This window comes from Oncorhynchus mykiss, chromosome 2 (genome assembly GCF_013265735.2).
Source record: "Oncorhynchus mykiss isolate Arlee chromosome 2, USDA_OmykA_1.1, whole genome shotgun sequence".
NCBI lineage: Eukaryota > Metazoa > Chordata > Actinopteri > Salmoniformes > Salmonidae > Oncorhynchus > Oncorhynchus mykiss.
This window is the reverse complement of record NC_048566.1, coordinates 72,986,973-73,000,832: the sequence shown is the minus strand read 5'-3', so window position 1 is coordinate 73,000,832 and position 13,860 is coordinate 72,986,973. Positions and strand designations below refer to the sequence as shown.

General features: G+C 43.2%; 1 protein-coding gene across 2 annotated transcripts in view; it reads right to left on the bottom strand.

Moving 5' to 3' along the window:
- Nucleotides 1-13,860, bottom strand: part of tln2b (talin 2b) — a 141,909-nt gene that overhangs the window by 29,393 nt on the left and 98,656 nt on the right. For both annotated transcript variants that reach the window (XM_036954987.1, XM_036954991.1), the window contains exons 21-34: nucleotides 13,502-13,668; nucleotides 12,544-12,672; nucleotides 10,349-10,462; nucleotides 9,942-10,190; nucleotides 7,740-7,868; nucleotides 7,536-7,638; nucleotides 6,237-6,445; nucleotides 3,603-3,722; nucleotides 3,123-3,320; nucleotides 2,365-2,504; nucleotides 1,701-1,794; nucleotides 737-826; nucleotides 499-621; nucleotides 135-278 (exon numbers count right to left, since the gene is read on the bottom strand). In XM_036954987.1, coding sequence (XP_036810882.1) covers nucleotides 135-278; nucleotides 499-621; nucleotides 737-826; nucleotides 1,701-1,794; nucleotides 2,365-2,504; nucleotides 3,123-3,320; nucleotides 3,603-3,722; nucleotides 6,237-6,445; nucleotides 7,536-7,638; nucleotides 7,740-7,868; nucleotides 9,942-10,190; nucleotides 10,349-10,462; nucleotides 12,544-12,672; nucleotides 13,502-13,668 — 2,009 coding nt within the window. The remainder of the gene's footprint in view (nucleotides 1-134; nucleotides 279-498; nucleotides 622-736; nucleotides 827-1,700; nucleotides 1,795-2,364; nucleotides 2,505-3,122; nucleotides 3,321-3,602; nucleotides 3,723-6,236; nucleotides 6,446-7,535; nucleotides 7,639-7,739; nucleotides 7,869-9,941; nucleotides 10,191-10,348; nucleotides 10,463-12,543; nucleotides 12,673-13,501; nucleotides 13,669-13,860) is intronic.

Below are 13,860 nucleotides of genomic sequence, written 5' to 3'. Positions count from 1 at the left end.
TCTAAAGAAGCATATTGTGAGAACAAGTTTGATGTTATGTTGATGCTCAAATTTAACAATCCATTTGATTAAGTCACTATTTGTATAATAGATTCATTATCTCAATAAATGTCTCACTACATTGGTCTTCTCACCTGAGAGGGGCTGCTGGCTGGGTCCACCAGGTTTTGACAGGCCATCTGAATAGCCTGGTTGGCCCGGGCAAATTGGATTGGATCTACCAGACCCTCTTGACCAGATTGGCTGTTTGGATCAGACACACCCACTAGGTAGGAGGCCTGCAGTGTGGGGAGAAGGATAGAGAGGAGAGAGGAACGCTCATGGCTTCGTTTCTGATTTAGAGAGAGGCACATGTAGGTGCTGTAACTAAACATGAACAGAGGTCTAGAGCTGATAGGGACTGTTGGTTGTGTGCCAGACCCAGACCAGATAGCAGGGAGGAGTGGAAGGGAGGCTGTAGGCTCCAGACAGTCAGTCAGTACTAGGCTGGGATCTCACCTGTCCTGCCGCCTCCGTCAACCCACACAGGGCCTTGGACGCCACTCCCACACAATCGCCAAACGCTGGCACGTTGCCCGTCTTACAGTGCTGAGAAATCCCCGCCATGGACTCTCCAAGAACCTGCACATGGAGAAATGCAAATAAACTTTAAGATTACCTCTTCAGCTGTCTATTACGTTAGATATTGCTGATATTTAAAGTCTATGATGCCTGTGAATGTTTTGTAAGGCTTTACCTTTGAGTTCTCCATGACATTCTCGATGCAGTCAAAGTAGGAGAGCTCACTGACAGGCTCACTGGGGTTGTTCAGCAATCCTCTCACAGCCTGTACACAGAGGGAGAGGGGCTCAACAATAAGGAGAGCACAAACTGCTGAACCAATCTGATATCCAACTTGGGGGAATTAAAATGTGTGCTGCATGAAAAACAAGTTCAACTGTTTTTAATAGGTCTGTTATGAAGTAATCTTTAACTTATAGAGGGAAGTCATGTCACCAAGCACTATTACTCAGTCACTTAGGAGAATAACTCACAGATCTGTTAGTTACATAAAAGTATAATTAGTGGTACTCCAGGGGTTGAAATTAATGGTGACTGTCATTCAATGTTATGCAGGAGGGATACAGAGCGAGACCGGTAATAACTATCAGAGCGTGTGAAAAGAAGGGGACATGGGCTGAAGGGGCTCAAGGCACAGAGGAAGTAAACGACTTGGTAATTATTTTCCATGGAGACAGAGCATAAAATAATGTCAATACAGAAACCCTCAGCAACATGCATCTCATTCAGCCGTTAAATATAATCCAATTCGTCCATCATTAATGAATTGGAATGGTAAACCATTGCTTTACAGGATTCAAATCAAAACAAAACAAGGCAGCAGTAAATATCTCATTCCCCACGAATGATGCAGGACCCCCCCCCCCCCCCCCTTGAGCCAATCAGCGTAGTGTTGTTATTTATGGATCTCTTTGGCAAGACACATAATTTTCCTGATTTTCAACAAAACCAGACTAGTGCTGTCTAAGATATCACGTGACTAATGTATGAACGTGCGAATGTACTAACAGACGGAGACAGATCCACAAAGTTACAAGTTACTACATCAAAACCCTTTACTTTGTGTAGACTGAAATAAACATTAATATTACCTAGCCTGAACATAAAAAGGGTTGTTTAGTGTACAGTAAAACAGCTACCTCCAGTTCTCTCAGAGCGTTGTCACACTCCTTCTGGCCCGGTGCCTGCTGGGTACACAGTGTGATGAGCTGATTAATGCTCTCTGTCACCGCTCTGAAACACAAGGGCAGCAGCACAGGGCTTTTCAGCACTCACATCTCTCTATATACACACACACGCATACACTTGTACTTTACACATGCATGGCAGAGCCCATCGCCCCTCTCCCTGTGACAATCTCACACTGTACAGGAGTGTGGAGGCTGTGCTTAGTGATTACAGACAAGCTCCAGCCATGGCTTCCATCTGCACAATTAAAGAGAGGGAAGTCAGTCAGGCTCAAAGCCCAGCGGGGCCAGCTGCCTGCCATCTCTCCACCAGGGGGGATTCTACCCTACTATCTCTGTCTATCTCTCAGCCTAGCAACATGCTGTGAAATGGGCCGTACAACCACAGCAGAGATATTTCATAGAATGGAGATAGTGTACTTGTTTAATGTGGATTTGAATGAAAACCGAGTCAGAATATACAGTATATGAATATGTTTTTGTTTTAATGGACTTAATCTAAGTCACTCCTTACAGTCTTACTTTGTGCTAATGTAGACCCTCCTTATACTCAAGTAGTTTGTGATAAGTGACATCCTTATTCTATGCCATTCAGCTCCATATAGAGTGGCCTCACCTTGCTGCAGCAGCTAACAGGTTCTTGGCGTTAGCTGCTCCAGGATCCACTGACAGGGACTTGGCGGCCAGAAGGAGCTTGCTGGATGCCATGGAGATGTTCTTCAGGTTGCCAATCACTGTGATTTGGTCCTCTTGGGACTGCAAATGACAAAGTCACAAGACAACTCAGCTGTTTCTTGGAATAAAATATGTTGAAGAGTGGTCAACATGTTATTTAAGACACATCTTTCCAGGAAAATGCAACTGTACTTATTGTCAATAACTGTCACACTGTCTATCTGGTGGAATGGCCTATGAAACTGGCATCATGTGAACAGTGTCCCCCACCTCAGCCAGCCAGTCCCCTACTCATTTAAGCCTGATTGAGGCCTGTGTGTCATGCTACATCAACTGCTCTCCCACACAATCTATCCAAATTAATGAGCAAAATAACCAGAACATCATCAAAGATCTCATTACGTCTGACTGTGTTAGCGCTCTCGGGGACAATCATATGCCTAAGTAAATTAGATGAAAAGGCCTAATTAACAAACTAATCAAAATAGCTTAAGTGCTCAAGTGACAGAAAAATGTGAAGACACTCAACATGACTACCTCAGAGGCATTTCCATGTTATCCTATTAAATCTAAACCGCTCCTGTCCACCAACAGTATATTCAGGCATCATAACATTTGTCCAGACCTATTTCACAGGAGAGGAATCAGATATTTCTATGGGGCTGTTGCGACCTGCCTGCTACAGATAATGATACCTACTTGAGTGTGTCCAGCCATCTCAACGCCGGCGTCCAGGAACTCATCAAAGTCCTCACTGAATTTCCCAGAAGCCACGGCCAGTTGGCTGCTGGTACCCCGGGAGGAATGGACCACATCTCCTGCTGAGTGGTTGAGCTCTGCAGCAGTATGGTTCAGCTCACTCTGAGCATCCTGGAAGGACTTACTGCAGGGGGGGAGCTGGAGACATACAGGAAAAACACAAGTATAGTTGTTCGTACATTATTATCAGTATTATTTGTTACATAATAATCCGTATGGTATTTGTGTTATGTTTATGTTCAATTTTTCCTTGGATAGTTGTGAAATGTCTGCGTAGATGATTAATGACTAGAGGTAAAATATGCCAACTGTGTATTTAGGTTTAGGACAGCATTGACTCTCTATAAGCACTCGTGTTCAGATGTGTAATAAAATCAACACTCCAAACTGCAGCCTCGCCAGTCTGGCAGCAGGACTCACAGTGTCCACCAGCAGCTTCTTACTGGCCTCTCCGATGCTTCTTAGGGCCATGTCCACATCCTTCTGGCCAGGCAGGCAGTTCACACAGTTATTCAGAGAGTGGGACACTGCCTTGGCCACCTGCAACACATCACAGATCAGCCTGTCAGTGGGCTGACATTACACATTCTAACCACGCTCCACAGTCACAGAGCACAGCTCTGAGAAGGAAAAACATCTTAAATGCAAATCAGCCTGCAAGCGGAGCACGACAATCCATGTCACTAATTTATGCTACCGTCACAGACATATGCCAACCAATATGTTTATCTCCCAAAGGGCCCTGCTGCAAATAAGCAGTTTTACTGGAGCTAGCGTTCCTGTGAGCAGGAGACTGAGAAGAGAAAATAGCAACCCTTAAAGCAGATAACTGTTATGGAAAGTAGAAGTGTTTACAAATCGGTTATCATCCAGAATGTAGAGGAGAGGAAAGAGCCCAACAGAAAAGACTGTGCTTGGAACATTAACACAACTGTCTGAATAGGACGTCAATACAGGAATTCTGTCACACGCTGACTAGACCGGGCACACGCGTGTGCCATTGCTTGCATGTTGATTTTGTCCATCCACACCAGACGGAATCAGGACACACAGGTTGAAATAAATATTAGCAAATCAAACTCTGAACCAACTAAACTCAGCAAAATAAAGAAACATCCACTCATTGTCAACTGCGTTTATTTTCAGCACTTAACATCTGTAAATATTTGAATGAACATAAGATTCAACAACTGAGACATAAACTGAACAAGTTCCAAAGACATGTGACTAACAGAAATGGAATAATGTGTCCCTGAACAAAGGGGGGAGGTCAAAATCAAAAGTAACAGTCAGTATCTGGTGTGGCCACCAGCGGCATTAAGTACTGCAGTGCATCTCCTCCTCATCGACTGCACCAGATTTGCCAGTTCTTGCTGTGAAATGTTACCCCCTCTTTCCCCAAGACACCTGCAAGTTCCCAGACATTTCTGGGGGGGAATGGCCCTAGCCCTCACCCTCCGATCCAACAGGTCCCAGACATGCTCAATGGGATTGAGATCCGGGCTCTTCGCTGGCCATGGCAAAACACTGACATTCCTGTCTTGCAGGAAATCGGACGGCCATGTCAGGATGAGCCTGCAGGAAGGGTACCACATGAGGGAGGAGGATGTCTTCCCTGTAACGCACAGCGTTGAGATTGCCTGCAAAGACAACAAGCTCAGTCCAATGATGCTGTGACACACCGCCCCAGACCATGACTGACCCTCCACCTCCAAATCGATCCCGCTCCAGAGTACTGGCCTCGGTGTAATGCGCATTCCTTCAATGATAAACACAAATCCAACCATCACCCCTGGTGAGACAAAACCGCGACTCATCAGTGAAGAGAACTTTGTGCCAGTCCTGTCTCGTCCAACAACGGTGGGTTTGTGCCCATAGGCAACGCTGTTGCCGGGGATGTCTGGTGAGGACCTGCCTTACAACAGGCCTACAAGCCCTCAGTCCAGCCTCTCTCAGCCTATTGCGGACAGTCTGAGCACTGATGGAGGGATTGTGCGTTCCTGGTGTAACTCGGGCAGTTTTTGTTGCCATCCTGTACCTGTCCCGCAGGTGTGATGTTCGGATGTACCGATCCTGTGCAGGTGTTGTTACACGTGGTCTGCCACTGCGAGGATGTTCAGCTGTCCGTCCTGTCTCCCTGTAGCACTGTCTTAGGTGTCTCACAGCACAGACATTGCAATTTATTGCCCTGGTAACATCTGCAGTCCTCATGCCTCCTTACAGCATGCCTAAGGAATGTTCATGCAGATGAGCAGGGACCCTGGGCATCTTTCTTTTGGTGTTTTTGCCAGAGTCAGTAGAAAGGCCTCTTTAGTGTCCTAAGTTTTCATAACGGTGACCTTAATTGCCTACAATCTGTAAGCTATTAGGGTCTTAACGACCGTTCCACAGGTGTATGTTCATTGATTGTTTATGGTTAATTGAAAAAGCATGGGAAACAGTGTTTAAACCCTTTACAATGAAGATCTGTGAAGTTATTTGGATTTTTACGAATTATCTTTGAAAGACAGGGTCCTGAAAAAGGGACATTTTTTTTCTGAGTTTATATTAATTTGGGTAAGGTCGAAAAGCATTAAGCATTTATGGCAATTTAGCTAGCTAGCTTTTTGGTGCTAGATAATTTGTCCTGGGATATAAACATTGGGTTGTTATTATACCTGAAATGCACTAGGTCCTCTACAATTAATCCATAGATAAAAGGGTAACCCGAGTTATTTTCTAGTAACTCCTCCTTCAGTTTCTAGTCTCCTCCTTCAGGCTTCTTCTTCTTTGGACATTATATGGAGGTTGGCAACCAACGTTAAGGTGCATTATCACCACCAATTGAACTGGAGTATGGACCTCAGTTCATCTTTCAAACACCCATGTGGGTATATGCTCCTAAAAACCAATGAGATGGGAGAGGCGGGACTTGCAGCACATCAAGCGTCGCAAATAGAACCAAGTTCTATTTTAGCGCCTGGCTACGCAGATGCTTGTTGACGCAAGCGAGCAGTTTGGATGCAATGATTGAATTACATGTATGTGTACATCAGCATGTCAGGAGTTCCTCACCTGTGCTAGCCTTTGCTGACTCTCTGCGTCGCCGGGGGAGACCAGGGCCTGGTGGGCCTCATGGATGAGCATGGCAGAGCCCTCCATGACGTACTGGGCAGAATCCAACATGGCTGCCGCAGACTGGGGTTCCTTAGTGCTGGCAGCGACACCTCTGGCTGCCTGGGCCAGTGTCCTCAAGGCCTGGGCAGTCTCCCTGGCAGCCACTCCTACACACAACAGAGACAGACAGTGTTGGAGTGAGTGGAAGTCTTGGAGTTGGATTAACAAAGCTAGTCCAGGAAATAATGACGGAAAACCTGGTGTCAACATCCCAGTGTGCCTCTTCATTGTTCTTTAAGATGCAGCTAAACAACCTACTGACTCGGGATAGCTGCATCATGATTTATTCACTCGACAAACTGCAAGCTGAATCTCACTTCCTTTCAATCTCATTATCACTTCACTAAATATGTCCTGTATTAAGACATACACACATTCAGAGGTGCAGCTTTAGTGCTCAAAATGAATAGAATGAGTTGTTGGTAATGTGTAACTGAACAGTAGGAATAGCACAGTGAGCCCAACCTAAAGCACCCCTATTGTTAAAACAAATTAGATAGATAGGAGAACGAGGCACCATGTGAGATTGGGGCTTTACTTATTACACACAAAGCTAAGATGAGGGAATGCAGCAAATTGCATCAAATTTCATTATCCAGCCGAGTGGAGCCCATTGCTAATGGAATGTTGAATCTAGTGAAAATAAGATGAATGAGGAGAGAGTAGCACCCTGGGCCCCAGCGTGAAGCAGCACAGCCAGGGAGGGAGGGAGGGAGCAGCCATGGTTAGAAGACACTATTCAAATCTTTCTTCATCAATTCTCCTGAGAGACTAAATGGAGCTAGAATGGAGGCTAAAGAAAATGACAGGCTGTGCAGCAGGACCCATTGGGTTTATTGCTTGCTCTTAGGCAATAGTGATAACATCATCACTAAATCAAGAATTGAATTACACTTGGATATCTATTGGTAGAAGGAAAGTGAATGATTGTTAGGGTTTCTACTGCCTACTTTATAACCTATCTTACCCCACTTGGTAGAGTAGAGCTTTACTGAGACCCTGTAGCTGATCGTGACATTTGAAGAAACGGTTCCTAATGTCAAATAAAAGCATCTAACTAAAAGGACAGAAAATAATAAGTCTAGTCCAGAAAAAACATTCTACACAGCCACTCAATGATGTCTGTCATAAGTTTAGGTGAACATTCCTCTTGTACTGCTCAATAATTCTCAGTGCACGTTGTGTTTGCTTTCCTACCTGTGTAGTGCTCATTGCCCTGTGCAGCACAGGTCAGCAGCTGGGCCATAGAGGAGCCAACAGCCTTGGAGGTACTACCCAGGTCCTGGGCACACTTCTCTAGCTGTAGGGACAACACAGGAGCACAAAGTCATGCATTTTCACACATCTGCAGATTTGCTTTGCATGACTGGAACAAATCAATGTATTCTATAATGAACTGACCGATTCCCCAGGAAGTGGTTTGAGCTGCCCATCGTGCGCAGCCATCCTGGCATCTTGAAGCTCACTCCTGAGAGTTTGGACAGCACTGAGAGCAGAGTCTATCTCCAGAGGACCACAGGCTTCATGGGCCTGCAGAAGCACACATACACAAACCTCTCTCACACAGAGCCCAGAAGCTGTGCTTCCTGTATGAAAACATGACTATCAGTAGCTGTGGATAGAGGGGTACAGGCAGTGGCGTAGCTCATTTTCACGGGGCCCCCGCAAAACAATTATATATTTTTTTGCCATGGAGCAGAGAGAAACATTTCCATAATTTCATGCTATTTTACACATTTTGCTGTGAGGATGAGAGAAAATGTTGCTGATTTAGAGCTCAGGGATTCTTGAAAGCTATCACACCATTTAAAGGAACAACCTCTTAATCACGTTCCTCTTCTTAAAAAGCAACTAACTGGATTTGTCAATTCCATTAGATACTATAAAATGCATTTCAGTTATACAATTATTGTCCATTGATTAAAATATATATTTTTAAATATTGACAAAAAACATTATCTTCATTAAGGGGGTTAGCCATCAGTGACGGAGTTGACAATCCCCAATAAAAACATAACCATTCTATCAGATCTTTCAGAATTGAAATTGCATTTTTATTCTTCATTGGTATACATAGTATCAATTTTGTTTTTCCTCAGTTGCATTATGACTCTAAAACCTAATTAAATGTAACATATTTGAACCATTATTCATATTCTATCTTAATCTATCAGGCAGATGGAGTTGACAGTTTATGGTTGTGACCATGGTGATTCCAATATTGCTTGTTTAAATATCTCAAAAGTAGAGAACTTTACAGACCATGAGTGGTCTTGTTGCACTACATGTAATGAGGACATGAATAAGGGGTCCTGACGGTATAGCGTACACTGCTCATTCCTGATTAATTTAGGATTTTAGACAAATCTGACGGAGTTGACCAATTTTCAGACACATCTTTTAGGAATCAAAGTTACAGAGGACTATTTCAAGAAACTACATGAGATTTTTAAAGTTAATATCCATTATTTTTTTGAATTTTAAACACTTTTAAACAATTTTTTTGGAGAGTTTGAATTTGGGATCCTTTGCTCCGGACAACGGCATTTCCAACCATAGAGCCGAGATGGAAATCAATGATATTGAAAGTATTTAGAAAATTCCCCAAACAAATATTTTCCTTTAAATTCCCCTAAATACACAGTACCAGTCAACAGTTTGGACACACCAACTCATTCAAGGGTTTTTCTTAATTTTACTATTTTCTACATTATAGAATAATAGTGAATACATCAAAACTATGAAAATAAAACTATGAAATAACATATATGGAATCATGTAGTAACCAAAGTGTTACATCAAAATATATTTTATATTTGAGATTCCTCAAAAAAGCCAAAGAAACCACTACTAAAGGACATCAATAATATGACCTGGCCTCCACAATCACCCAACCTCAACCCAATTGAGATGGTTTGGGATGAGTTGGACCTCAGAGTGAAGAAAAAGCAGCCAAAACATGCTCAGCATATGTGGGAACTCCTTCAAGACTGTTGGAAAAGTATTCCAGGTGAAGCTGGTTGAGAGAATGCCAAGAGTGTGCAAAGCTGTCATCAAGGCAAAGGGTGGCTACTTTGAACAATCTAAAATCTATTTTGATTTGTTTAACACTTTTTTGGTTACTACATGATTGGTTACTACAATGTGCTAGTTCATAGTTTTCATGTCTTCACTATTATTCTACAATGTACGAAAGAGTTAAAATAAAGAAAACTGGCACTCTACATTTTAAGCTCAAATAATCCAACAAAATGTATTTTCTTTCAAGAATAAAAATAATGTTCCCCTACCGGACAACTATTTTGTTCCGACTTTCAAGAATCACTGACCTAATTTCCTGCTATTTGACACATTTTGCAATGAGGCTGAGATAAAATGTTTCCTTTTTAAAGCCAATTTCCTGTAATTCCCCCCCAAAATTAACAGCTTATGACATGTTCACTATCTGGGGAGCCCAAACTCCGGGGGGACAACAACCCCAACATGAAAAATAAAAAGTATACTTTTTTTGGTTGTGGGGTGGTTGGTGGCCCCCAAATCCCCCAACCTCTGCCTTGCGGGGGCTGTGAGAGTGTGTGCTACACCTCTGGGTACAGAACTTACCTTTTGGGTGGCTGTCCGTAGCTCAGCTAGGCAGGTAGCCAGGTTCTTGGCACATTGGCCAAGTTGCATCGCTGCAGCCTGGTCCGTCACTGTGGGGACAGTTGACTTTGCAGACGTCACCATCTTACTGCCAGGCTGTAGAAAGCTCTGGCTGGCCATTATCAGGGCTAGTTGGGCACTGAGTTCCTCTGGCTGAGCCTGACTACTCCTCATCCCCTGGACCAGCTGAGGGATGTGGTCTGCCACTGCCTTCAAGTAGACATATCATTTGATTAAATCAATGCAATGAAACCGGCAATATAAATGCTGCCAATGTAGTAATTGATTCTATACTGTATGTATTTCACCAGAGTGATCTAACAGTGATCCTGTTCGCTGTGAATCAATCTCTACCCATATTACTGTACCTTGCAGCTGTGTCCTAGCTGTTGATGAGAGGCAGTGTTCTTATTGGACACAGCAGCATTCTGGGCAGCTGCGATGGTCTGAGTAGCAGCAGCCGCAGCCTGCTTAGCAGCAATCTGTTCCAGAAACAGAGAGAGATATTGACAATTGTTGTAGGTATGCGTTTTACATCAGAGACATAGATGAGGGTGGTATAATTAAGGCACCTCAGGGGTTTGTGGCCAATATACCACAGCTAAGGGCTGTTCTTAAGCACAACGCAACTCGGAGTGCCTGGACACAGCTCTTAGCCATGATATATTTGCCACATACCACAAACCCCCGAGGTGCCTTACCAGTAAACTGGTTACTAATGTAATTAGAACAGTAAACAAGTAATGTTGCATTATACCTGTGGTATATTGTCTCATATACCATGGCTTTCAGTCAATCAGCATCCAGGACTCAAACTACCTGGTTTATAATACTGCTTTGTATACAGTATCAGATTGAGCTTCCCAGATAGATCAAACATAATGAGGTGTCACAAACTAAGCCAAAGATTTCTTTAAGAATGTCTTAGAGGACATCAACAACTGACCAAGATGTTGGATTTTTGTGGAATCCAAATAATTGAATGAAAGGCACACACACACACACACACACACACACACACACACACACACACACACACACACACACACCTGGGGTCACTTAGAAATGTCCTTGTTTTTTAAAGAAAAGCAATTTTTTTGTCCATTAAAATAACATCAAATTGATCAGAAATACAGTGTAGACCTTGTTAATGTTGTAGACCTTGTTAATATCTAACATAATTGCAAAAGGGTTTTCTAATGATCAATTAGCCTTTTAAAATTATAAACTTGGATTAGCTAACACAATGTGCGATTGGAACACAGGAGTGATGGTTGCTGATAATGGGCCTCTGTATGTAGATATTCCATTAAAAAATAAAAAATAATAATCAGCCGTTTCCAGCTACAATAGTCATTGACAACATTAACACTGTCTATACTGTATTTCTGATCAATGTGACATTATTTTAATGGACAAAAAAAAAATGCTTTTCTTTCAAAAACAAGGACATTTCTAAGTGACCCCAAACTTTTGAATGGTAGTGTATATTGGGACGAGGACAACATTTTCTCAAAATGCAATACATAAGCACTGTACAATACACTTTTTGTATTTCCATTAATCCACACCCAGATTACTTTCTTTGAAGTATCAACAAAATGGAAAGTGGTGAGAGAAGAGGGTGGAAGGATGTAGGATGAAACAAGAACCTGAACAACAATGCTATCTTTGTCCTGTGGAAAACAAACAGATTGCACAATGCTGCCTGTCTGGCTCATCTCTCAAGAGGAGAGGAAGAGAGAGAGAGGAAGAGAGAGAGAGACTTAATTTCTATCTGGTGAAACAGAAACAGAAACAGAAAAGACAAACAGACTACATATTTAGTATTATTTTAAAAGCAGAGAGTGCTGGTAAGGACAACACACATGGCAATGTGTTGAAACCCAAACAGATACAACGCTTTAGGAGATCAGAAAGAGACATTTCAGCCATATGAATGGGCAGGTGAAGGTATGTGCTCAGTTAATCTAAACACATTACATTCTAAATGGTTTTTATTATCTCTGATTCCTCTTTGGAGTGGAAGCCATTACAGGCTACAGAGAATGATGCATCAGATATCAAACTGATTCCAGCCTTCGGTTAGTGTGTGCAGTGGAAGCTCCAGTGCAGTGCGGGTCTGGTCTTTAGGGGTCTACTAATACTAGGGGCTAAACCCAGATCTTTACACTATGATTAACTAATTCACACAACTAATAGGATTCACATATTCCTGCTGCAGGAACAGAAATCATGTAGAGAATAAATACAACACCTCACATGTGCAAATTCATTCTATTTAATTTAGCCTTGCAATGCTCTTTCCTAAGGCTTGGGGGGGGGGGGGGGGGGGGGGGGGATATATGCATCTTCACACATATCTATGTAGGGGTGTCTGACACACTCTCCTCTTTAATGGTGCGTCATGGTGTTGGATGGACTTGTTTGTTTGGGGTTTGTTTGTGAAAAAGGACATAGTAGTGTAAAGTCGAAAACGTTGATTGCTACAAAGCTACAAATGAACAGGGACTCAAAGTTAGCACAAAGGTTACAATATTCTCTCATTCTCCACCCAACCCACCTCCAGCCTGTTGACCAGCTTCTTCTTGATTGCATTCTGAGCTGCAGCGTTAGTGGCAACACGTAACCCCTCTGCTGCCTCTCTCAGCCTCTGCTGCTGGTCCTCATTCTCTGGGTAAGCTGCAGCTCCCTGTGTACGCATGCGCGCACACACACACACACACACACACACACACACACACACACACACACACACACACGCACACACACACACACACACACACAGGCAGGCACACACACCAAACAAAATCACCACTAACTACAATCGTAGTTCTGCAGTGGCAAAGGGAATATCAAACCCTCTCTCATAGTCTCAGTAGCACTCAGAACATTTCCCCAACACTGTGACTGTACTCCACATGTCTCAGTAGCACTGAACATTTCCCCAACACTGTGACTGTACTCCACATGTCTCAGTAGCACTTTGAACATTTTCCCTACACTGACTGTACATTTAATGTCTCAGTAGCACTCTTAACAATTTCCAAACACTGTGACCGTGCATTAAATGCAGAGCAGCATTAGACACTGTCTGCTTTCTGACAGTTTCCAAGGAAACCACAAGTGCAAGATTCCTATTTCCTCTTTGTAATGGCAGCAGTGTTGAGATGAATGTGTCACAGAGCAAAAGCATCAGCATCGTTTCACTTGCCTGGCATTTTCACATTGATAATATCCTGCTCATTTATACTTGTCTACAGCGCCATGGGCTTATTAAGAACCATTGGTCCTGCGCTTTCATTATTTCAGTTCTAAAGAGAAGCTACAGCCCAGACTACATTAGGAATACTATAAATCTCCTTTCCAACAAATGACAGCAGTGGAATTCTAGTTATAGTTGTAGACATGACACTAATGATAATACACTAACATGACATACTGTACAGTTGACACACTAATGGCATACAACAATCTATCGTAGAACTCTAAGTAGGCTAGCATAGTGGTTGTCCCTGTACCTTAGCAGCATCTACCATCCTGGCTGTGGCATCAGCCAGGAGTTTGGCTGCAGCCAGGAGCTTCTTTGAGTTGTCCACGTCCACCTCAGCCTCAGCATCTGACCTCATGGCATTGACCAGGTCAGAAGTGGCCTGAGCCAGCACCCTGGCCTGACGCACCATCTCCCCTACACAGGGTCAGAGAGAGAGAGAGAGAGAAAGAGACAGAGAGAGGAGAGAGGGAGAGAGAGAGGAGAGAGACAGAGCCAGGGTCAATATCTCCCGACTGTGCTACAGTATCTACACAGAAACGTGGCCTAGATTACACTCACTGATTACTGATCCCTCATTGGACCTCACACACTACACAATTTCCTTTT